Source organism: Bombina bombina, chromosome 1 (assembly GCF_027579735.1).
Source record: "Bombina bombina isolate aBomBom1 chromosome 1, aBomBom1.pri, whole genome shotgun sequence".
Taxonomy (NCBI): domain Eukaryota; kingdom Metazoa; phylum Chordata; class Amphibia; order Anura; family Bombinatoridae; genus Bombina; species Bombina bombina.
In genome coordinates this window covers 254496615-254521597 of record NC_069499.1, presented here as the reverse complement: position 1 = coordinate 254521597, position 24983 = coordinate 254496615, and the positions used below count along the sequence as shown (strand labels likewise).

General features: G+C 42.4%; 1 protein-coding gene across 1 annotated transcript in view; it reads left to right on the top strand.

The window, feature by feature from the left end:
* The window catches only part of SCFD1 (sec1 family domain containing 1), a 393314-nt gene that overhangs the window by 176380 nt on the left and 191951 nt on the right, over positions 1-24983 (top strand). Inside the window, exon 14 of the mRNA XM_053697938.1 lies at positions 3485-3566. Coding sequence (XP_053553913.1) covers positions 3485-3566 — 82 coding nt within the window. The remainder of the gene's footprint in view (positions 1-3484; positions 3567-24983) is intronic.

The following is a 24983-nucleotide window of genomic DNA, read 5'->3' as shown; positions in this document are numbered from 1 at the left end:
GGGGGAACAAGGAGTTCCCTGGCGATGGAAGAAGTGACCAAAATCATTCTATGGGCGGAGTCTCACTCCTGCCACCTGTCTGCTATCCACATCCCAGGAGTGGAAAATTGGGAAGCGGATTTTCTGAGTCGTCAGACATTGCATCCGGGGGAGTGGGAACTCCATCCGGAAATCTTTGCCCAAGTCACTCAGCTGTGGGGCATTCCAGACATGGATCTGATGGCCTCTCGTCAGAACTTCAAAGTTCCTTGCTACGGGTCCAGATCCAGGGATCCCAAGGCGGCTCTAGTGGATGCACTAGTAGCACCTTGGACCTTCAAACTAGCTTATGTGTTCCCGCCGTTTCCTCTCATCCCCAGGCTGGTAGCCAGGATCAATCAGGAGAGGGCGTCGGTGATCTTGATAGCTCCTGCGTGGCCACGCAGGACTTGGTATGCAGATCTGGTGAATATGTCATCGGCTCCACCTTGGAAGCTACCTTTGAGACGAGTCCTTCTTGTTCAGGGTCCGTTCGAACATCCGAATCTGGTTTCACTCCAGCTGACTGCTTGGAGATTGAACGCTTGATCTTATCGAAGCGAGGGTTCTCAGATTCTGTTATCGATACTCTTGTTCAGGCCAGAAAGCCTGTAACTAGAAAGATTTACCACAAAATTTGGAAAAAATATATCTGTTGGTGTGAATCTAAAGGATTCCCTTGGGACAAGGTTAAGATTCCTAGGATTCTATCCTTCCTTCAAGAAGGATTGGAAAAAGGATTATCTGCAAGTTCCCTGAAGGGACAGATTTCTGCCTTGTCTGTGTTACTTCACAAAAAGCTGGCCGCTGTGCCAGATGTTCAAGCCTTTGTTCAGGCTCTGGTTAGAATTAAGCCTGTTTACAAACCTTTGACTCCTCCTTGGAGTCTCAATTTAGTTCTTTCAGTTCTTCAGGGGGTTCCGTTTGAACCCTTACATTCCGTTGATATTAAGTTATTATCTTGGAAAGTTTTGTTTTTGGTTGCAATTTCTTCTGCTAGAAGAGTTTCAGAATTATCTGCTCTGCAGTGTTCTCCTCCTTATCTGGTGTTCCATGCAGATAAGGTGGTTTTACGTACTAAACCTGGTTTTCTTCCAAAAGTTGTTTCTAACAAAAACATTAACCAGGAGATTATCGTACCTTCTCTGTGTCCGAAACCAGTTTCAAAGAAGGAACGTTTGTTGCACAATTTGGATGTTGTTCGCGCTCTAAAATTCTATTTAGATGCTACAAAGGATTTTAGACAAACATCTTCCTTGTTTGTTGTTTATTCCGGTAAAAGGAGAGGTCAAAAAGCAACTTCTACCTCTCTCTCTTTTTGGATTAAAAGCATCATCAGATTGGCTTACGAGACTGCCGGACGGCAGCCTCCCGAAAGAATCACAGCTCATTCCACTAGGGCTGTGGCTTCCACATGGGCCTTCAAGAACGAGGCTTCTGTTGATCAGATATGTAGGGCAGCGACTTGGTCTTCACTGCACACTTTTACCAAATTTTACAAGTTTGATACTTTTGCTTCTTCTGAGGCTATTTTTGGGAGAAAGGTTTTGCAAGCCGTGGTGCCTTCCATTTAGGTGACCTGATTTGCTCCCTCCCTTCATCCGTGTCCTAAAGCTTTGGTATTGGTTCCCACAAGTAAGGATGACGCCGTGGACCGGACACACCTATGTTGGAGAAAACAGAATTTATGTTTACCTGATAAATTACTTTCTCCAACGGTGTGTCCGGTCCACGGCCCGCCCTGGTTTTTTTAATCAGGTCTGATAATTTATTTTCTTTAACTACAGTCACCACGGTACCATATGGTTTCTCCTATGCAAATATTCCTCCTTAACGTCGGTCGAATGACTGGGGTAGGCGGAGCCTAGGAGGGATCATGTGACCAGCTTTGCTGGGCTCTTTGCCATTTCCTGTTGGGGAAGAGAATATCCCACAAGTAAGGATGACGCCGTGGACCGGACACACCGTTGGAGAAAGTAATTTATCAGGTAAACATAAATTCTGTTTTTTCTTTGTTCTCTTGCTATCTTTATTTAAAAAGCAGGAATATGATGCATAGCATCCGGCCCATTTTTGGTTGAGAACCTGGGTTATGCTTGCTTATTGGTGGGTAAATGTAATCCTCCAATAAGCAAGCCCTATCCATGGTGCTGGACCTAAAATGGGCTGGCTGCTAAGATCTACATTTCTGCCTTTAAAATAAAGATAGCAAGAGAACGATGAAAAATTGATAAAAGGAGTAAATTAGAAAGTTGCTTAAAATGTCATGCTCTATCTGAATCGTGAAAGAAAAAAATTGGGTTCAGTGTCCCTTTAAGAATATTTTGTTAGATTAGATCTTTTTTTTTCTTTTTGCTTCTTTTTTGTTTCTTTCTTTTTATATTTCTTTATTTGAAAAAATTAAAAATATAATAGCAAATTTCAATATAAACAGGACTTTTTTCATTATACGGATCAGACGTATTTCAGCTCATTCAACTTTGTATCTACTTCTTGGGTTCAAGAAGGGGACATCAGTAGATCTTATTTGTAGAGTTACTTAGTCATCTTTTTTTTATGTATTTGTCTCGGCTGTTTTGGCAGGTAGGTAGGTCCTTTAGCAGTAGTTCATGGAATAGTAAAGAATGTTTTGCTTGATTAGATTAGTGAAATAATCATCTTTTTTTTTTTCTTTTTCTTCCTGCTTCTTTTTTTTTTTCTTTATAGATTTCTTTATAAGAAAAAAACAAAAAGTAATTGGCAGAACACAGAGGGGATCCCTTTTCTGTGTTTTTTAGTTGACTCCACAACTTGGGTATTCCCAACAGTAAGGGATTTTGTGGACTCTCATCACCATTTGAAAGAAAACATAATTTAATGCTTACCTGATAAATTCCTTTCTTTCTTGGTGGTGAGTTCCCACTACCCCACCCAGTTTTGTTAATGGCGGCAGTTCTACATTGCACCTACTTACCCTACTATCCTTTTTACTACTGCCTCCTATTCTTGGCTATACAAAATACTAGAAGGAATCCGGAAGTAGGAGGGATATTAAAGTTTTTACTTTAGGCCGTCTTTGCCTTCTCCTGGTGGCCAGATGATGAATTCATGACAGTAAGGAATTTTGTGGACTCCATCAAGAAAATAATTTATCAGGTAAGCATAAATTATGTTTTTCACACTTGTTGGGTGTGTTAAATAATATGGTTCTGTTGGCAAGTGCTCATATTATATAAGATTCGAATTCTGAAAAACAGTGTTGTGTCTATTTAGGCAGATGGCAATGAAGGTCTTGTTGAAGATATGGTTGTCTAGGTCCAGCAGGGCTTAATTTATTATACAAAACATTTGGTTTTCTAGTAATGTTGAACGAGCTGGGTAGATAGTTGCAACATATCAGTTGTTTCATGTGGATATATAATTTTTACAGGTTTTTTTGTACATTTTCCTCTCTTGTGGATTTAATTTATTTCTTTTTTCCTTTTAGCTCTCTACCTGAGCTTCTGGAGAAGAAGAGGCTTATAGATCTACATACAAATGTAGCCACAGCAGTACTGGAGCATATCAAGGTTGGTCCTGTGCAAGGAAGATTAAATCTAAAGAATAAAAGGATCTTATTGCCTGAATAAGTTGTTTTCTACTAGTACTGATTTTTATTTTCCTAGTTGCTGAACCGTTTAAGGGTCATTATAGTGATAGAATGAAATGTCCCTGGTTTGTGCGACTAGCACCTCTGATTTTTCACTATCGACAAGCAGTACTCAGCTGGTCCCCAATGGTACTTTTTAATTCCTTTGCTGGGGTTAGAACACACAGCTTTGCGGCATCGATAGTAATAAAATGACAAATTTGATAATTTCATTTTATCTCTTATATGGCCCTTACACAAATAGTGTTGGGCAGGAGTTGTATGTTAGTGAGTGTTTGTTTTTTTTAATGGTATTTTACAGTAGTAGTCATGCTGTATTCATTAAGCACTTTATTAGCTTTTAACAATAACTCATGTATATTTCTATCCTTCACACTGGCAGCCTTTGTAGTTCTCTAGTAAACTCTATGTTTTTACATGGTTCCTTCCCCCCCCCCCCACCCACTTATTGTGTGCATTACTGGTGGCAAACATGTCCAGCTTCTTAAATTGGCCTAGTGGGATTTCAAATGTGAGACTACAGGACATGTAGTGAAGTAAACTATCTGATCAGCATACATTTTTTTTTTTAAGAAATACTATGAGAAATGAAATATATATATATATATATATATATATATATATGTGTCATATTCTGTTATGCATGTAGTAAATAGGTGCAGTATGATATATAGTATAATCTGCACCATCTAATATCACTCTCACTTAGAGAAATCCCTGGTAACCTGTAACTCATCTTTTCCACAACCTTTCCTTCACACCCTGGTCACCCTTTTAATCTAGCTAACTCTTGCGCACCATCTTATGTTCATCCCTTTAGCCCTCCCTCCTCAAACTCAGCCAGCTCCTCAACTTCACTACCCTCCTCATACTCTCACACAGCTTCCCCTTCACACTTATTGCTCTATCCCTCACAAACAGCACCCTCTCACACATCTTCCTCTTCACCCCATCATTTCACAGTCTGCTTTGCATCCTCTTATTTCTCCCTCATGCACAGCGCCCTCTTCACCCGCTGTCTGTTACACACACAACCTCCTCCTTATTCTCTTATCTCCTCTCCCTTGCATATAACTCCCGCTTACCCTTCAAGACCATGCTAATACATTTCTTTCTAATGACACAGTGAGTCTACGGATCATCATCAATTACTGTTGGGAATATCACTCCTGGCCAGCAGGAGGAGGCAAAGAGCACCTCTCTGAACAAGAGAAACAGGAAAACCCCAGACGTACATTTCGGCCTATTGTGGGCCTCGTCAGTGAGGTGCAGCCATATCCCTCTAGGCACACTGAGCAACGGGTCCACGTCTGGATTCCCGCATCACACTAAGGGAGACTTCCCAAAATGTCATAATTTGCATAAATAAAAAGAGAGAAGCGCTCAACCTGGAAACGAATAATAGCATAATAGCTTGTTCTATGGCTAGTTACCACCCAAGAAGCAGCCTCTTGTTGCTCAACATGTGCCTTTCACAGAGAAGAACTTTCCTGAAGCATACCAGTCTGATCCTGACTTCACAGTACAGTCCAGCCCCGAAATACCAGGCAATCCCTCTCTGAACGAGAAAAACAGAAAAATCCCAGACGTACGATTCGGCCTATTGTGGGCCTTGTCAGTGAGGTGCAGCCATATCCCTCTAGGCACACTGAGCAACGGGTCCACATCTGGATTCCCGCATCACACTTAGGAAGACTTCCCAAAATGCCATAATTTGCATAAATAAAAATAGAGAAGCGCTGAACCTGGAAACGAACAATAGCATAATAGCTTGTTCTATGGCTAGTTACCACCCAAGAAGCAGCCTCTAGGGTGGTAACTAGCCATAGAACAAGCTATTATGCTATTGTTCGTTCCCATGTTGAGCACTTCTCTCTTTATTTATGCAAATTATGACACTTAGGGAAGTCTCCCTAAGTGTGATGCGGGAATCCAGACGTGGACCCCTTGCTCAGTGTGCCTAGAAGGATATGGCTGCACCTCACTGACGAGGCCCACAATAGGCCGAAACGGACGTCTGTGGTTTTGCCGTTTCTCTCGTTTAGAGAGGGATTGCCTGTTATTTCAGGGCTGGACTGTACTGTTAAGTCAGGAACAGACTGATATGCTACAGGAAAGTTTTTCTCTGTGAAAGGCACATATTGAGCAAAAAGAGGCTGCTTCTAGGGTGGTAACTAGCCATAGAACAAGCTATTATGCTATTGTTCGTTTCCAGGTGAGCGCTTCTCTCTTTTTATTTATATTTTAACTCTGCCTTGTTCTCCAGAATGAGATGGGAACAGAGTTGTTATTCTGTCTACTTCAATTGTTAAAGCATACAGATACTATATAATATGCAGGATTTCCTAATCTAGTTACCTTTGGGAATATAGTAGAATCTCTCCTATTTCTGTGTTTAAAAAGGCAGACTATAGCAATTCTCTAGTACTTGTCAACCTTGGTAGCATGAAACTTGTTTCAGTATGCTCCTTCAAACATACAGATGTTGTATATATCACTTGCTAGTTTTTCTACTGTGATACAGACATAGGGTTTGATGATATGTTGATTTGTTTTCTTTTACAAATAAAGATAGAATGAGGAGCATACTGCTTTATACTATCTTCTGAATGGAGTTATATATTATAAATGTTTTTTTTAATTATATGTTATATTTTAAATATTATAGAATATTTTAAAAATTTAAGATTTTATCATTTTTTTTTATAGAAATAAAGTTTTTCTTTTCTGCAGTTTTTTCCTCTAAGAACGTGAGACATTTTTAGATGTTTTTGTACCACCTTGTCAGTTGAACTTTTGAGGGTACTATTCAATATGAGCCTTATGTTTCCCAGGATGATGCTGTTTAGGCAATATCACAGCGATCTCCTTTTATGTCCCAAGCCTTTTGGCATCCCATGCAGTGCCCTGCAGTTCCTCTAAATCTCCAGGAGGAGTATGTTTGCTTTTAGATTTTGCAGCTCAGATATTCTCTGCGATATCTGCGGTTTTGTATGTTTTTCTTTATTTCAGGAAATATGCAAGAGGATTTGTTATATCTCAGATTGTTAGGTTTCTGCTCCATATTTTACTACTATGGTGAGGAGTTTTGCCGGTAGGTTTCTGAGGGTGAATTCTCAGATTTGGACAGTTTAATTCCTTCATCTGTCGCTGAAATCATATCATTCAGCTGTATGCTTGATCACCTCATATAGTTTTAAAGGAGGTTTTGGCTACTTAGACGACATCGATCCCTTGTCGTTGTCAACCTTTGAAAGTTTTGTGAACTTTATAATTTTCAATGATGTTCCATCCTATGAGGAGGTGTTTCCGGACGTGCCTGGGATATTGTCACAGGGATAGGAGAAGCTATGGATACCATCTCCCTGTCTCCCGCCCTTTAATGGACTTTCCTGTCACTGACTTCATTATAATGCACGGTGCCCTGAGAAGAAGGGAGTTTTTTTTCTACTATGACTCAGAACTTCGATCCCTATGTGGGTAGCTGCTCTCTTAAGGATAAATGGATAAGAAGTTGGAGGTTCTATTGTCCATTTAAAGCAATGCCTTGTCTTATTAGACTTTCTAGCCTAGCCCACCGGGCATTTTGGCTGACTTTTTGGTCAACTAAGAAGCCTTCCTGTAACTTAGTGTACGGTTTTGGCTAATAGTTCTGCAGTGGCAGTTTCAATGTTTCCTTCAAATCCACGCTTCTAGCGTTTTTCTTTTACAAGATAAGATGCGTCCACGGATTTCATCCTTACTTGTGGGATATCACCTCCTGGTTAGCAGGAGGAGGCAAAGAGCACCACAGCAGAGCTGTATATATAGCTCCTCCCTTCCCTCCCACTCTAGTCATTCTCTTTGCCTGTGTTAGTGATAGGAAGAGGTAAAGTGAGGTGTTTTCAATCGTTTATTATTTTTTAAAGTAGTGCCAAAGTGTGCTACTTTGTTCTGGGGTGTAGCCTAGACCAGATCAGTCTCTTCAGTAAAAAGAGAAGCATTTGGTGGCTTTAAAGCAATGGGAACTTGTGGGACATAATTCTCACTGAGCCTCCCATATACTGTTGCTGCCCTATCTGGGAAAAAATCTGAGGGTCTTTTGCTCAGTATTTTTCTTGTATCCTCCAGGTCCATGTGAGCAGTAGGGTTTCACACACCTGGGTGCTGCCTTTGCTGTCGGCAGCTTTTGAGGTAAGTCCTATTTTTGTTTCTGGGATTAGAAAATAGAAGAAGAACTTGGCCTCTCACTTTCTAATTGAGCAGCCCTTTGTATATTATATGGGCTCTTTACAGGTATGCATTCTCTTTTTCTTATAGGAAAGTATACAGACAGCAAATATATTAAATCTGCCGTGTCACATATTTTTCACTTAGCAACACACTCTCGGCGGTGGTATGATTCCTACATGCCGACCGGGAGTTTGCTATATTCTTCCTGTTGCACAGCAACTGTTTGTTATAGATATGTGACATATCGTTGTAAGGGCTTGTTTTATTCAAACATGGGGCATGTTCTCCCGGCGGTTATTTATCCAAATACAAGCCGCCAGGGAATTTGCTATTTTCTTCCTGTTACACAGCAACTGTTTGTTATAGATATGTGACATATTGTTGTAAGGGCTTGTTTTATTCAAACATGGGGCATGTTCTCCCAGCAGTTATTTATACAAATACAAGCCGACCGGGAGCTTTCTATGGGCTCACATCGCTCTCTTTGAGCGTAATTATGGCGTAGTATTTTACAATGCATTGTTAACGCCCACGATGGGCGGTCCTTAAGATGGCCCTGTTCATAGCGCGCCCTTTTTCTTCCTCTTCACAGGGAGTTGTGAACTTGTTGCGCAAGATAAAGGAATAAAGTTTTTTTTTTGCACTTTGTAATGTAAAATCCTTTACAAGTTCCCAATATTGTTATAAGACAGCATGTTTGACGTATGATGATCATCACGTTATAAGACTCTCTATACAAAAACTTCTATTTTATTTAGATCATGTTGCTACAAACATGACGTTCTCAGTATAAATTGAACATGAAGTGAGGGCTCAACTCAGCAAGCTCATCTGAGATGTCCGTAATTACTCTGACAATTGTGTGCTGATATATTGTTTTCACAAGACAATAAAAACTTTCTCTTTAAATTTTAAAGAGACAGTAGCACACAAAAAAGATAACGTTCTTTTTCAGTTTTTAAGAGTCAGTACCGTTTTTGGTGGGGTTTCTTTTATTTGAAATTCAGCTTTGTATTTAAAAACAAGTGCACACAAAAATTATTTTTTCTCTTGTAAGATGTATCGAGTCCACGGATTCATCCATACTTGTGGGATTTTCTCCTTCCCTACAGGAAGTGGCAGAGAGAGCACCCACAGCAGAGCTGTCTATATAGCTCCTCTCTTAGCTCCACCCCCAGTCATTCTCTCTGCTTGCTTAACTGCTAGGAAGGGCAAAGGGAGTGTGGTGACAAAAATGTTAAGTTTTTATTTTCTCAAGCAAAAGTTTGTTATTTTAAATGGTACCGGTGTGTACTATTTACTCTCTGGCAGAAAAGGGATGAAGATTTCTTCAAGGAGGATGATGATCTTAGTATTTTGTAACTAAGATCCACTGCTGTTCTCACAAGGGCTGAAGAGTACAGGAAAACTTCAGTTGGGGGAACAGTTTGCATGCTAAACTGCTTTGAGGTATGTTCAGCCTATTTTTTTCTAGACAGACTGTGTTATTTCTAGAAAAGGCTGGCAATATCCCCATGAGGGAAAGGTAAGCTGTATTCAGTAAAAGAGGAATCCAAGCTTGCATAAAGGGCTCATAGTTATGGTGACACTGATAGGAAAAAACGTTTTGGTTTAATTACAAATAAAACGTTTTTTGAGGGACTTTAAGGGGTCATTGTGGCTTGTGTAAGGGTTATTAACCCACATGGCTAGTTTAAGAAACACTCTGGTGTTTTTTTAGGCCCCATAACTTCGAGTGAGGTGGGTGGGGCCTATTTTCAGTTGCACAGTTTATTTACCTCAGAAGCATCCAGCTACTTCTCCAGAGATTCCTGCTGTATTTGAGGGCTATAAAGAGGTTTATTTCCCCCATAAATCGTTCCTAAAGGGCAGGTAGGCGCCACAGCAGAGCTGTGGCAAGGTGCTGAATGTTATTTTACCGGTTTTGAAGTTTTTTCAATCCGGTTTTTACATTAAGGGGTTAATTGTTTATTTGCATAGTGGTGCAAAGGTACTAAGGCTTCATGATGCTACTGTAAAAAATGTTGTTGTGTTTACTGCTTTTTTACACTGTTTTGCAGAGTTTGTGCAACTTTTTTTCTCTTAAAGGCACAGTACCGTTTTTGTTTAAAGTGTTATTTACTTTGATTAAAGTGTTTTCCAAGCTTGCTTGTTACATTACTAGCCTGTTTAACATGTCTGACACCAAGGAGAATCCTTGTTCTATGTGTTTAGAAGCCATTGTGGAACCCCCTCTTAGAATGTGTCCCACTTGCACTGATATGTCTATAAATTATAAAGAGCTTATTTTAGCACTTAAAAATATTGCAATAGATGATTCTCAGTTAGAAGGAAATGAGGGTTTAGCATCTAGCTCTCCCCAAGTGTCACAACCAGTAACACCCGCACAAGTGGCGCCAAGTACCTCTAGTGCGTCTAATTCATTTACTTTACAAGACATGGCCACAGTTATGCATAAAACCCTCACAGAGGTTGTATCTAAACTGCCTGGTTTACAAGGAAAGCGTGACAGCTCTGGGTTAAGAACAAATGCTGAGCCATCTGAAGCTTTAGTAGCCATATCCGATATACCCTCACAATGTTCTGAAGTAGGGGTAAGGGATTTGTTATCTGAGGGAGAGATTTCTGATTCAGGAAAGACGCTCCCTCATACAGATTCCGATATGACGACCTTTAAATTTAAGCTTGAACACCTCCGCTTATTGCTCAAGGAGGTATTAGCTACTCTAGACGATTGTGACCCTATAGTACTCCCAGAGAAATTGTGTAAAATGGACAGATACTTAGAGGTTCTTGTTTACACTGATGTTTTACAGTCCCTAAGAGGATTGTGACTATTGTTACTAAGGAGTGGGATAGACCAGGTATTCCGTTCGCTCCCCCTCCTGTTTTTAAGAAAATGTTTGCCATATCTGACACCATACAGGACTCGTGGCAGACTGTTCCTAAGGTGGAGGGAGCTATTTCTACTATTGCTAAGCGTACAACTATACCTATCGAAGACAGTTGTGCTTTCAAAGATCCTATGGATAAAAAATTAGAGGGTCTCCTAAAGAAAATATTTGTTCATCAAGGTTTTCTTCTGCAACCTATTGCATGCATTGTTCCTGTAACTACTGTAGGTGCTTTCTTGTTTGAGGCTGTAGAAGAGGCTCTCCAGGTGGAGACTCCATTAGAGGATATTATGGATAGAATTAAGGCCCTTAAGTTGGCTAATTCTTTCATTACAGATGCCGCTTTCCAAATTGCTAAATTAGCGGCAAAGAATTCAGGTTTTGCCATTTTAGCACGCAGGGCGTTATGGCTTAAGTCCTGGTCTGCTGATGTGTCATAAAAAATCTAAATTGTTAAACATCCCTTTCAAAGTAAAGACCCTATTCGGGCCTACACTGAAAGAAATTATTTCAGACATCACTGGAGGGAAAGGCCATGCCCTCCCTCAGGATAAAACAAATAAGATGAGGACCAAACAATATAATTTTCGTTCCTTTCGGAACTTCAAGGGTGGTCCCGCTTCAGCTTCCCCTGCAGCAAAGCAAAAGGGGAATTCTGTCCAATCCAAGTCAGTCTGGACACCTAACCAGGCTTGGAACAAAGGTAAACAGGCCAAGAAGCCTGCTGCTGCCTCTAAGACAGCATGAAGGGGTAGCCCCCGATCCGGGACCGGATCTAGTAGGGGGCAGACTCTCTGTGCTCAGGCTTGGGCAAGAGATGTTCACAATTCCTGGGCACTAGAAATTGTGTCCCAAGGATATCTTCTGGACTTCAAAGATTCCCCCCCAAGGGGGAGATTTCACATTTCTCAATTGTCTGCAAACCAGACAAAGAGAGAGGCATTCTTACGCTGTGTAGAAGACCTACATACCATGGGAGTGATTCGCCCAATTCCAAGAGCGGAACAAGGGCTAGGTTTTTACTCCAACCTGTTTGTGGTTCCCAAAAAAGAGGGAACTTTCAGACCAATCTTGGATCTCAAAATTCTAAACAAATTCCTTAGAGTATCATCTTTCAAGATGGAGACTATTCGGACTATTCTTCCTCTGATCCAGGAGGGTCAATATGTGACTACCGTGGACTTAAAGGATGCATATCTACACATCCCTATTCACAGAGATCATCATCAATTCCTCAGATTCGCCTTTCTGGACAGGCATTACCAGTTTGTGGCCCTTCCCTTCGGGTTAGCCATGGCTCTCAGAATTTTCACAAAGGTGCTAGAGTCCCTTTTGGCGGTTCTAAGACCGTGGGGTATAGCAATGGCGCCTTATCTAGACGACATCTTAATTCAGGCGTCGACTTTCCAGCTAGCCAAGTCTCACACGGACATCGTGTTGGCTTTTCTGAGATTTCACCGGTGGAAGGTGAACATAAAAGAGTTCTCTCGTCCCTCTCACAAGAGTTTCCTTCCTAGGGACTCTGATAGACTCGGTAGAAATGAAAATATTTCTGACGGAGGTTAGAAAATCAAAACTTTTAATCACTTGCCGAGCTCTTCATTCCATTCCTCGGCCATCAGTGGCTCAGTGTATGGAGGTAATCGGACTTATGGTAGCGGCAATGGACATAGATCCTTATGCCCGCCTACACCTCAGACCACTGCAACTATGCATGCTCAAACAGTGGAATGGGGATTATGCATATTTATCTCCTCAACTGCATCTGGACCAAGAGACCAGAGATTCTCTTCTCTGGTGGTTGTCTCAGGACCACCTGTCTCAGGGAATATGTTTCCGCAGGCCAGAGTGGCTCATAGTAACGACAGATGCCAGCCTGGTAGGCTGGGGTGCAGTCTGGAAATCCCTGAAAGCACAGGGCTTATGGTCTCGGGAGGAATCTCTCCTCCCGATAAACATTCTAGTACTGAGAGCGATATTCAATGCGCTTCAGGCGTGGCCTCAGCTAGCTGCGGCCAAATTCATCAGATTTCAGCCGGACAACTTCACGACTGTAGCCTATATCAATCATCGAGGAACACAGACTTCTCTAGCTATGATGGAGGTAACCAAAATTATCCGATGGGCGGAGGATCACTCTTGCCATCTCTCAGCAATCCATATACCAGGGGTAGAGAACTGGGAGGCGGATTTCCTAAGTCGCCAGACTTTTCATCCGGGGAAGTGGGAGGTATTTGCCCAGCTGACTCAGCTATGGGGCACACCAGAATTGGATCTGATGGCGTCCCGACAGAACGCCGAACTTCTGCGTTACGGGTCCAGGTCCCGGGATCCCCTGGTCCTTCAATCTGGCTTATGTATTTCCACCGTTTCCTCTCCTCCCACGTCTGGTTGCCAGAATCAAGCAGGAGAGAGTTTCGGTGATTCTGATAGCGTCTGCGTGGCCATGCAGGACTTGGTATGCAGACCTGGTGGACATGTCATCTGTTCCACCGTGGACTCTGCCAATGAGGCAGGACCTTCTAATCCAAGGTCCTTTCAAGCATCTAAATCTGCATCTGACTGCTTGGAGATTGAACGCCTGATTCTATCAAAGCGTGGTTTCTCTGAGTCAGTCATTGATACCCTGATTCAGGGAAAGCCTGAAACCAGGAAAATCTATCATAAGATTTGGCACAAATATCTTTGTTGGTGTGAATCCAAGGGTTACTCATGGAGTAAGATTAGGATTCCTAGAATTTTGTCCTTTCTCCAAGAAGGATTGGAGAAGGGATTATCAGCTAGTTCCTTAAAGGGACAAATATCTGCTTTGTCTATTCTTTTATACAAACGTCTGGCAGATGTCCCAGACGTTCAAGCGTTTAGTTAGGCCTTGGTCAGGATCAAGCCTGTATTTAAACCTGTTGCTCCGCCATGGAGCCTAAACTTAGTTCTTAAAGTTCTTCAAGGGGTTCCGTTTGAATCTATGCATTCCATAGATATTAAGCTTCTATCTTGGAAAGTTTTGTTTTTAGTAGCTATCTCTTCGGCTCGAAGAGTTTCTGAGTTTTCTGCTTTACAGTGTGACTCACCTTATCTTATTTTCCATGCAGATAAGGTGGTTTTACGTACCAAACCTGGATTCCTTCCTAAGGTTGTTTCTAATAGGAATATCAATCAGGAAATTGTTGTTCCTTCGCTGTGTCCTAATCCTTCTTCAAAGAAGGAACGTCTGTTGCACAATCTTGATGTGGTTTGTGCTTTAAAGTTCTACTTACAAACAACCAAAGATTTCCGTCAAACATCTACATTGTTTGTTGTCTATTCTGGTAAGCGGAGAGGTCAAAAGGCTACTGCTACCTCTCTTTCTTTTTGGCTGAAAAGCATCATCCGTATGGCTTATGAGACTGCTGGCCAGCAGCCTCCTGAAATAATTACTGCTCATTCTACTAGAGCAGTGGCTTCCACATGGGCTTTTAAAAATGAGGCTTCTGTTGAACAGATTTGTAAGGCGGCGACTTGGTCTTCGCTTCATACTTTTTCCAAATTTTTCAAATTCTATTCTTTTGCTTCTTCGGAGGCTATTTTTAAGAGAGAGGTTCTACAAGCAGTGGTGCCTTCCGTTTAAGGAACCTGTCTTGTCCCTCCCTTCATCCGTGTCTTAAAGCTTTGGTATTGGTATCCCACAAGTATGGATGAATCCGTGGACTCAATACATCTTACAAGAGAAAACAGAATTTATGCTTACCTGATAAATATCTTTCTCTTGTGATGTATCGAGTCCACGGCCCGCCCTGTCTATTTAAGACAGGTAGTATATTTTTATTTAAAAAACTTCAGTCACCACTGCACCCTATAGTTTCTCCTTTTTCTTCCTAGCCTTCAGTCGAATGACTGGGGGGTGGAGCTAAGGGAGGAGCTATATAGACAGCTCTGCTGTGGGTGCTCTCTCTGCCACTTCCTGTAGGGAAGTAGAATATCCCACAAGTATGGATGAATCCGTGGACTCGATACATCACAAGAGAAAGAAATGTATCAGGTAAGCATAAATTCTGTTTTTTCTGGCCCACGTGCGGTGCTCTGCGGTTCCTTGCACTTTTCTTATGGAATTGTGGGCATATGACATGGTTGCTTTAATGTACATAGCAACGTCTACTTCCAGCAAGGTTACCATGCTAATTGTTGTTTTTCTGACGCTGATATAAGAGAAGTTGAAGGGAAAGTAACATTTTTACCGTGTAAACTTTATTAGAAGTATTGAGGCTGTTTTGTTTGTTACTTCATCCTTTGTGACATAGGATGGTACAAAAACACAGAGAAATAAGTTGCTTTGAGATTTAAAGAGACAGTAACGTTTTGTTCTGTGTATATTATAATAGATGCCTTTCAGCTGTTTGTTTGTTAAGTTCATCCTTTGTGACTGAGGATGCAACAAACGCTCTTAAGAATAGAGGAATAAGAAATTAGAGGGTCTCCTTATGACAATCTATGTTCATCAAGGGTTGCTATTGCAGCCGGCAGTGTGCATTGGTACAGTTACAAATGCAGCTGCTTATTGGTTTGATACTCTGGAAGAGTCTCTTAAGTCTGAGACTTCTTTGGAAGAGATACCTGGTAGGACTAAAGCTTTTAAGTCAGCTAATTCATTTATTACTGACGCTTCCCTGCAACTTGCCAGATTGGCGGCTAAGAGTTCAGGGTTCTCCATCTTAGCACGCAGCTCCTTAAATGGGTCTGCGGATGTTTCTTCCAAGTCTAATCTTTTGGCTATCCTTACAAGGGGATGGCCTTGTTCGAAACCGGACTTCAAGGCGATTATTTCTGACTTCTCGGATCTCCTCCCTCAGGATGAGAGTTCCAATCAGAGAGGTCGACAGAGTACTTTTTGTTCCTTTCGGAATTTCAAGGGTACCCCCTCTTCCTCCTCTTCTAAGCAGGAGGGGAACTATCCGCAATCGAAGTCCAGACTGGAGACTCAACCGGTCTTGGAACATGGATAAACAATCCAAGAAACCTGCTGCTGCTAGCAGGGGGCAGATTGTCTTTCTTCATCCAGGCTTGGATGAGAAATGTTCAAGATCCCTGGGCAATAGATAGTGTGTCTTAGGGATACTAACTGGAATTCAAAAATTCTTTCCACAAAGGAAGGTTTTTTTCTTTCACAAATTATCTGTAGACCAGATAAAAAGAGAGGCGTTCTTACGCTGTGTTTAAGACCTCTTCTCCTTGGGAGTAATTCGGGAGCAGGGACAGGGTTTTTCCTCAAATCTGTTGTAGTTCCCAAAAATAGGGAACTTTCAGATATTAGATCTCAAGAGTCTAAACAAGTCTCTCAGAATTCCGTCTCTCAAGATGGAAACTATTCGTACCATTCTTCTATTGATCCAGGAGGGTCAATTTATGGTGACGGTGGATCTAAAGGATGCATACGTTCATGTTTCCATCCACTGTGACCATTTCAAATTCCTGAGAGTAGCCGGCCGGATAACTCAGCCTTTCATCCTTCTGAGATCGATAAAATGAGCAGCGCCTTGAGACCCTTATAGGGGATTAGCCGCGCTTTACAAGTACCCAATACATGCATGCATAAAGTCCACCTGTATTGTGCAATAATTTTTTCTATTCATGGACTACCACTTTTAGTTTGTGGCTCTTCCTTTTGGTCTATCCAACTACCAGAATCTTCACAAAGGTTCTGGGGTCTTTACTGGTGCTTCTAAGGCCGCGGGGCATTGCAGAGGCTCCTTATCTGGATGATATACTGCTAGCAATGTCCTATACCACGATTGTGCTTTCTTTCCTAAGAACCCACGGGTGGAAGGTAAACCTGGAACATGTCCTTTCTGGGAATTGTATTCGCTTTATTTCTGTGAAGATCTTTCTGAAGGTCAGAAAGTTAAGAATTCTGAATACATGTAGAGTCATTCCATCTAGTTCTCGTCCGTCAATTGCTCAGTACATGGAGGTAATAGGATTGATGGTGGTGGTGATGGCCATTGTACCGTCTGTACGGTTTCGTCTCAGACCTCTGCAATGAGCATGCTCAGGCAGTGGAAAAGAGATTGTACAGATCTGTCTTCTTAATATTTCTAGATCAACAGACAGCGGATTATCTTCTATGGTGGTTGCTTCCACAGACCCTCGTGGGTAATAGTGACAACGGGTGCCAGTCTGTTAGGTTGGGGAACAGTTTGGAACTCCCTAAGGGCTCGGGGTGTGTGGACTCAGACGGAGTCTCTACTTCCCATCAATATCATAGAGTTGAGAGCAATATTCAATGCACTTCAGGCTCAGTCTCAGTTGGCTTCAGTCTAGTTCTCCAGATTCCATTCGAACAACTTTACGACTGTAGCTTATATCAATCATCAGGGAGGAACAGGAGTACCTTAGCGATGACAGAAGGAGGCAAGCTCATTTAGTGGGCGGAAGGCTCACTCTTGTTATCTGTCGGCGATCCTTATCCCAGGTGTGGAAAACTGGGAAGCGGAATTTCTAGGCAGACAGACGTTTCATCCGGGAACATGGAATCTTCATCCGGAGGTGTTTGCCGACCTGATTCTCAGATGGGGCAGGCCAGAGTTGAATTTTATGGCAAGGCAGAATGCCAAGCTTCTGAGATACGGGTACAGGTCCAGGGATCCCCAGGCCGAGCTGATAGATGTTTTGGCAGTGCCTTGGTCTTTCAGCCTAGCTTATGTGTTCCCTCCATTTGCTCTCCTTCCCCGGGTGATTGCTCAAGTCAAACAGGAGGGGTCTTCGGTGATCCTCATCGCTCCTGCGTGGCCTCGCAGGACTTGGTACGCCGATCTGGTGGGCATATTATCTCAGCCACCGTGGACGCTTCCATTGAGGACAGACCTTCTAATTCAGGGGCCTTTCCTTCATCTGAATCTAGTGTCTCTGCAGCTAACTGCTTGGAGATTGAACGCTTACTCTTATCTAAAAAAGTTTTTTCTGATTTGGTCATAGATGCCTTGATTCAGGCACGTAAGCCTGTTACTAGAAAAATTTACCATAAGATATGGCGTAAATATCTATTGGTGCGAATCCAAGGGCTACTCATGGAATGAGGTTTGGATTCCCAGGATTTTGTCTTTCTCCAACATTGGTGTGTCCGGTCCACGGCGTCATCCATTACTTGTGGGAATATTCTCTTCCCCAACAGGAAATGGCAAAGAGCACAGCAAAAGCTGTCCATATAGCCCCTCCTCAGGCTCCGCCCCCCAGTCATTCTCTTTGCCGCTCTGAACAAGTAGCATCTCCACGGAGATGGTGAAGAGTATGTGGTGTTTAGTTGTAGTTTTTTATTCTGCTATCAAGAGTTTATTTTAAAATAGTGCCGGTTTGTACTATTTACTCTAAAACAGAAAGGGATGAAGAGTTCTGTTTAAAAGAGGAGTATGATTTTAGCAGCAGTAACTAAAATCAATTGCTGTTCCACGCAGGACTGTTGAGCCCAGAGAACTTCAGTTGGGGGGAACAGTTTGCAGACTTTTCTGCTCAAGGTATGACTAGTCCATTTTCTAACAAGACTGTGTAATGCTAGAAGACTGTCATTTTCCCTCTTGGGGATCGGTAAGCCATTTTCTTAGACACTTAACAGAATGAAGGCTTATTATGGGCTATACACTGGTTGACACTCTTGTGGGCTAAATCGATTGCTATTTAAGTTTTTTTATGCAGTTTTGAAGTGATTTTCTAAACTTTTAGTGTTTGGGAACGTTTTTAGGCGCCAGGCAGTCGTTTAGACACCTTTCCAGTCAGGAGGGGCCTTTCACTATAGTTGGCAGAGCCTCATTTTCGCGCCATAATTGCGCAGTTTCTTTTGGATGCAGTGCATGCAGCTGCATGTGAGAGGGTCTGGTGATCATTGAAAAGGTTTTCCTTCCTAGTTTTTCACATACTCAGTAAAAAAGTGTGCTCTGTTTAACATTTAAAGAGACAGTAACGGTTTTGTTTTAAAACGTTTTTTTTGCATTATTAGACTGTTTAAGCCTGTCTAACATGTCTGTACCTTCAGATAGAACATGTTCTGTATGTATGGAGGCCAAGGTGGTCCCCCCTTCAAATGTATGTGATAATTGTGCCATGGCGTCCAGACAAAGTAAGGACAGTACTGTCACATTTAATAAGGTTGCCCAAGATGATTAATCAAATGAAGGTAGTGGGGATAGTTCTTCATCCTCTCCTTCTGTGTCAATACCAGTTATGCCCGCGCAGGCGACCCCTAGTACATCTAGCGCGCCAATGCTTGTTACTATGCAACAATTAACGGCAGTAATGGATAATTCCATAGCTAATATTTTATCCAAAATGCCAGCATTTCAAAGAAAGCGTGATTGCTCAGTTTTAAATACAGTGGAGCAAGAAGACGCTGATGAAAATTTATCTGTCATACCCTCACATCAGTCAGAAGTGGCAGTGAGGGAGGGTTTGTCGGAGGTAGAGCTTTCTTATTCAGGAAGAATTTCTCAACAGGCAGAACCTGATGTTGTGACTTTTAAATTTAAGTTAGAGCATCTCCGCGCATTACTTAAGGAGGTACTAACTACATTGGATGATTGTGACTCTTTGGTCATTCCAGAAAAATTGTGCAAGATGGACAAATTCCTAGAGGTCCCGGTGCACCCTGATGCCTTTCCGATACCTAAAAGGGTGGCGGACATAGTGAATAAGGAGTGGGAGAAACCAGGCATACCTTTTGTCCCACCTCCTATATTTAAGAAATTGTTCCCCATGGTCGACCCAAGGAAGGACACATGGCAAACAGTCCCTAAGGTTGAGGGGGCAGTTTCTACGCTAGCCAAACGCACGACTATTCCCATTGAGGACAATTGTGCTTTCAAAGATCCTATGGATACAAAATTGGAGGGTTTGCTTAAAAAGGTTTTTGTGCAGCAAGGTTACCTCCTCCAACCAATTTCGTGCATTATTCCTGTCACCACGGCGGCGTGTTTCTGGTTCGATTAAATAGAAAAATCGCTCAATAAAGAGGCTCCATATGAGGAAGTCATGGACAGAATTCATGCACTTAAGTTAGCTAATTCCTTTATTTTGGATGCCGCTTTGCAATTAGCGAGATTAGCGGCGAAAAATTCAGGGTTTGCAATTGTGGCGCGCAGAGCGCTCTGGCTAAAGTCTTGGTCGGCGGATGTATCTTCCAAGACAAAATTGCTTAATATCCCTTTCAAAGGTAAGACCCTTTTTGGGCCAGAATTGAAAGAAATTATTTCAGACATCACTGGGGGGAAGGGCCATGCCCTCCAACAGGATAGGCCTTTCAAGGCTAAGAATAAGTCTAATTTTCGTTCCTTTCGTAATTTCAGGAACGGACCGGGTTCTAACTCTGCAGCCTCTAGACAAGAGGGTAACGCTTCCCAGGCTAAACCAGCTTGGAAACCAATGCAAGGCTGGAACAAGGGTAAACAGGCCAAGAAGCCTGCTGCTGCTACCAAGACAGCATGAAGGGGTAGCCCCCGATCCGGGACCGGATCTAGTAGGGGGCAGACTCTCTCTCTTTGCTCAGGTTTGGGTAAGAGATGTTCTGGATCCCTGGGCACTAGAAATCGTCTCTCAGGGTTATCTTCTAGAGTTCAAGGAACTTCCTCCAAGGGGAAGGTTCCACATGTCTCGCTTATCTTCAGACCAAATAAAGAGACAGGCATACATTGTGTAGAAGATCTGTTAAAGATGGGAGTGATACACCCAGTTCCAACAGTGGAACAAGGTCAGGGGTTTTACTCAAACCTGTTTGTAGTTCCCAAAAAAGAGGGAACTTTCAGACCAATTCTGGATTTAAAAATTCTAAACAAGTTTCTCAGAGTTCCATCGTTCAAAATGGAAACCATTCGAACAATTTTACCTACAATCCAGGAGGGTCAATATATGACTACCGTGGATTTAAAGGATGCGTACCTACATATTCCTATCCACAAAGATCATCATCAGTTCCTAAGGTTCGCCTTTTTGGACAAACATTACCAGTTCGTGGCTCTTCCATTCGGTTTAGCCACTGCTCCCAGAATTTTCACAAAGGTGCTAGGGTCCCTTCTGGCAGTTCTAAGACCGAGGGGCATTGCAGTGGCACCTTATTTAGACGACATTCTAATTCAAGCGTTGTCTCTTTCCAAGGCAAAGGCTCATACAGACATTGTTCTAGCCTTTCTCAGATCTCACGGGTGGAAGGTGAACGTAGAAAAGAGTTCCCTGTCTCCGTCAACAAGAGTTCCCTTTTTGGGAACAATAATAGATTCTTTAGAAATGAAGATCTTCCTGACAGAAGTCAGAAAGTCAAAGCTTCTAAACGCTTGTCAAGTTCTTCACTCTATTCTGCAGCCTTCCATAGCTCAGTGCATGGAAGTAGTAGGATTGATGGTTGCAACAATGGACATAGTTCCTTTTGCTCGAATTCATCTAAGACCATTACAACTGTGCATGCTCAATCAGTGGAATGGGGACTATGCAGACTTGTCTCCTCAGATTCAAGTAGACCAGATAACCAGAGACTCACTCCGTTGGTGGTTGACTCAGAATCACCTGTCTCAGGGAATGAGTTTCCGCAGACCAGAGTGGGTCATTGTCACGACCGACGCCAGTCTATTAGGCTGGGGCGCGGTCTGGGATTCCCTGAAGGCTCAGGGTCTATGGTCTCGGGAAGAGTCTCTTCTCCCGATACACATCCTGGAACTGAGAGCGATATTCAATGCTCTCCGAGCTTGGCCTCAACTAGCAAAGGCCGGATTCATAAGATTCCAGTCAGACAACATGACGACTGTAGCTTACATCAACCATCAGGGAGGAACAAAGAGTTCCTTGGCGATGAGAGAGGTATCCAAAATCATCAAATGGGCGGAGGATCACTCCTGCCATCTATCTGCAATTCACATCCCAGGAGTAGACAACTGGGAGGCGGATTCAGACTTTCCATCCGGGGGAGTGGGAACTCCATCCGGAGATCTTTGCCCAGTTAACTCAATTATGGGGCATTCCAGACATGGATCTGATGGCGTCTCGTCAGAACTTCAAGGTTCCTTGCTACGGGTCCAGATCCAGGGATCCCAAGGCGACTCTAGTGGATGCATTAGTGACATTGGTCGTTCAACCTAGCTTATGTGTTTCCACCGTTTCCTCTCCTTCCCAGGCTCATAGCCAGGATCAAACAGGAGAAGGCCTCAGTGATTCTGATAGCTCCTGCGTGGCCACGCAGGACTTGGTATGCAGACCTGGTGAATATGTCATCGGCTCCACCATGGAAGCTACCTTTGAGACAGGATCTTCTAGTACAAGGTCCATTCGAACATCCAAACCTAGTTTCTCTGCAGCTGACTGCTTGGAAATTGAACGCTTGATTTTATCCAAGCGTGGGTTTTCAGATTCAGTGATAGATACTCTGGTCCAAACCAGAAAACCTGTGACTAGGAAGATTTACCATAAAATATGGAAAAAATATATCTGTTGGTGTGAATCCAAGGGATTCTCCTGGAGTAAGATTAAAATTCCTAAGATTCTTTCCTTTCTCCAAGAGGGTTTGGATAAAGGGTTGTCGGCGAGTTCTCTAAAAGGACAGATTTCTGCCTTATCTGTTTTGTTACACAAACGCCTGGCAGCTGTGCCAGATGTACAAGCTTTTGTACAGGCTTTGGTCAGAATCAAGCCTGTTTACAGACCCATGACTCCTCCTTGGAGTCTAAATTTAGTTCTTTCAGTTCTTCAAGGGGTTCCGTTTGACCCCTTACATTCCATAGATATCAAGTTACTATCTTGGAAAGTTCTGTTTTTGGTTGCTATTTCTTCTGCTAGAAGAGTTTCTGAATTATCTGCTTTGCAGTGTGATCCACCCTATCTGGTGTTCCATTCAGATAAGGTCGTTTTGCGTACCAAGCCTGGTTTTCTTCCAAAAGTTGTTTCCAACAAGAATATTAACCAGGAAATAGTTGTTCCTTCTCTGTGTCCGAAACCAGTTTCAAAGAAGGAACGTTTGTTACACAATTTAGATGTAGTCCGTGCTTTAAAGTTCTATTTAGAAGCAACAAAGGATTTTAGACAAACCTCATCTTTGTTTGTCGTTTATTCTGGTAAGAGGAGAGGACAAAAAGCTACTGCTACCTCTCTTTCTTTCTGGCTGAAAAGAATTATTCGATTGGCTTATGAGACTGCCGGACGGCAGCCTCCTGAAAGAATCACAGCTCACTCTACTAGGGCTGTGGCTTCCACATGGGCCTTCAAGAACGAGGCTTCTGTTGATCAGATATGTAAGGCAGCGACTTGGTCTTCCTTGCACACTTTTGCCAAATTCTACAAATTTGATACTTATGCTTCTTCGGAGGCTATTTTTGGGAGAAAGGTTTTGCAAGCCGTGGTGCCTTCTGTTTAGGTAACCTGATTTGCTCCCTCCCTTTCATCCGTGTCCTAAAGCTTTGGTATTGGTTCCCACAAGTAATGGATGACGCCGTGGACCGGACACACCAATGTTGGAGAAAACAGAATTTATTCTTACCTGATAAATTACTTTCTCCAACGGTGTGTCCGGTCCACGGCCCGCCCTGGTTTTTTAATCAAGTTTGAAAAATTTCTTTCTCTATACACTACAGTCACCACGGCACCCTATAGTTTCTCCTTTTTTTGTCCTAACCGTCGGTCGAATGACTGGGGGCGGAGCCTGAGGAGGGGCTATATGGACAGCTTTTCTGTGCTCTTTTCCATTTCCTGTTGGGGAAGAGAATATTCCCACAAGTAATGGATGACGCCGTGGACCGGACACACCGTTGGAGAAAGTAATTTATCAGGTAAGCATAAATTCTGTTTTTCTCCAAGACGGGTTAGAGAAAGGGCTGTCAGCTAGTTCCTTAAAGGGACAGATTTCTGCTTTGTCTATTTTGTTACACAAGCGTCTGGTAGATGTTCAATCCTTTTGTCAGGCTCTGACTAGAATCAGGCCTGTGTTTAGTCCAATTGCTCCTCCTTGGAGTTTGAGTTTAGTTCTTAATGTTCTTCAAGGGGTTCCGTTTGACCCTATGCATTCCATAGATATTAAGTTATTATCTTGGAAAGTTTTCTTTTTTGGTTGCTATTTCTTCTGCTCGCAGAGTTTCTGAGCTTTCGGCATTGCAATGTGATTCTCCTTATCTTATTTTTCATTCTGATAAGGTGGTGTTATGTACCAAACCTGGTTTTCTTCCTAGGTTGTTTCAAATAACAATATTAATCAGGAAATTGTTGTTCCTTCCTTGTGTCCTTATCCTTCTTCTAAGAAGGAGCGTCTGTTACATAATTTGGATGTGGTCCGTGCCTTGAAGTTCTACTTATAGGCGACTAAGGATTTTCGTCAATCGTTTTCCTTGTTTTTTGTTTTTTCAGGGAAACATAGGGGTCAGAGTATTATCTGTTTTGCATATGAGACTGCTGGACAGCAGCCTCCTGAACGAATTACGGCCCATTCCACTAGAGCTGTGGCTTCTTCATGGGCATTCAAAAAAATTATGCTTCTGTTGGACAGATTTGCAAGGCGGCAACTTGGTCGTCTCTTCACACTTTTTCCAAATTTTCCAAATTTGGTACTTTTGCCTCGTCTGAGGCTGTTTTTGGGAGAAAAGTTCTTCAAGCAGTGGTGCCTTCCGTTTAGGTTCCCTCTCTTGTCCCTCACTTTCATCCGTGTACTATAGCTTTGGTATTGTATCCCACAAGTAAGGATGAAATCTGTGGACTCATCGTATCTTGTAAAAGAAAAGGAAATTTATTATTACCTGATAAATTTTACGATACGATGAGTCCACGGCCCACCCTGTTTTTTCTAAGACAGGTCTTTAATTTTGCTAAACTTCAGTCACCTCTGCTTTTCCTTTCTCTTCCTAACTTCGGTCGAATGACTGGAGTGGGAGGGAAGGGAGGGAGGAGCTATATATACAGCTCTGCTGTGGTGCTCTTTGCCTCCTCCTGCTGACCAGGTGATATCCCACAAGTGAGGATGTAATCCGTGGACTCATCGTATCGTAAAAGAAACAAATTTATCAGGTAAGAATAAATTTCCTTTTCTTTTTCAAGGATGAGACCTTGTTTGGTCTGGCAGAATGATCCTCTGACTGTATGGTTTTTTTCTACTACACGTCAAGAGAGTAAGACTAAAGTAAAGTTTTTCTTTTTCCTTTTATGCAGTGTCAGTACTTGTTTTTTTGAAGTCCAATATAAGTTTCCCTCCCATGGGCAGATTTTTCCTTCTGAGTATCTGCAATCCAGGTATGATGACTTTTGCTTGA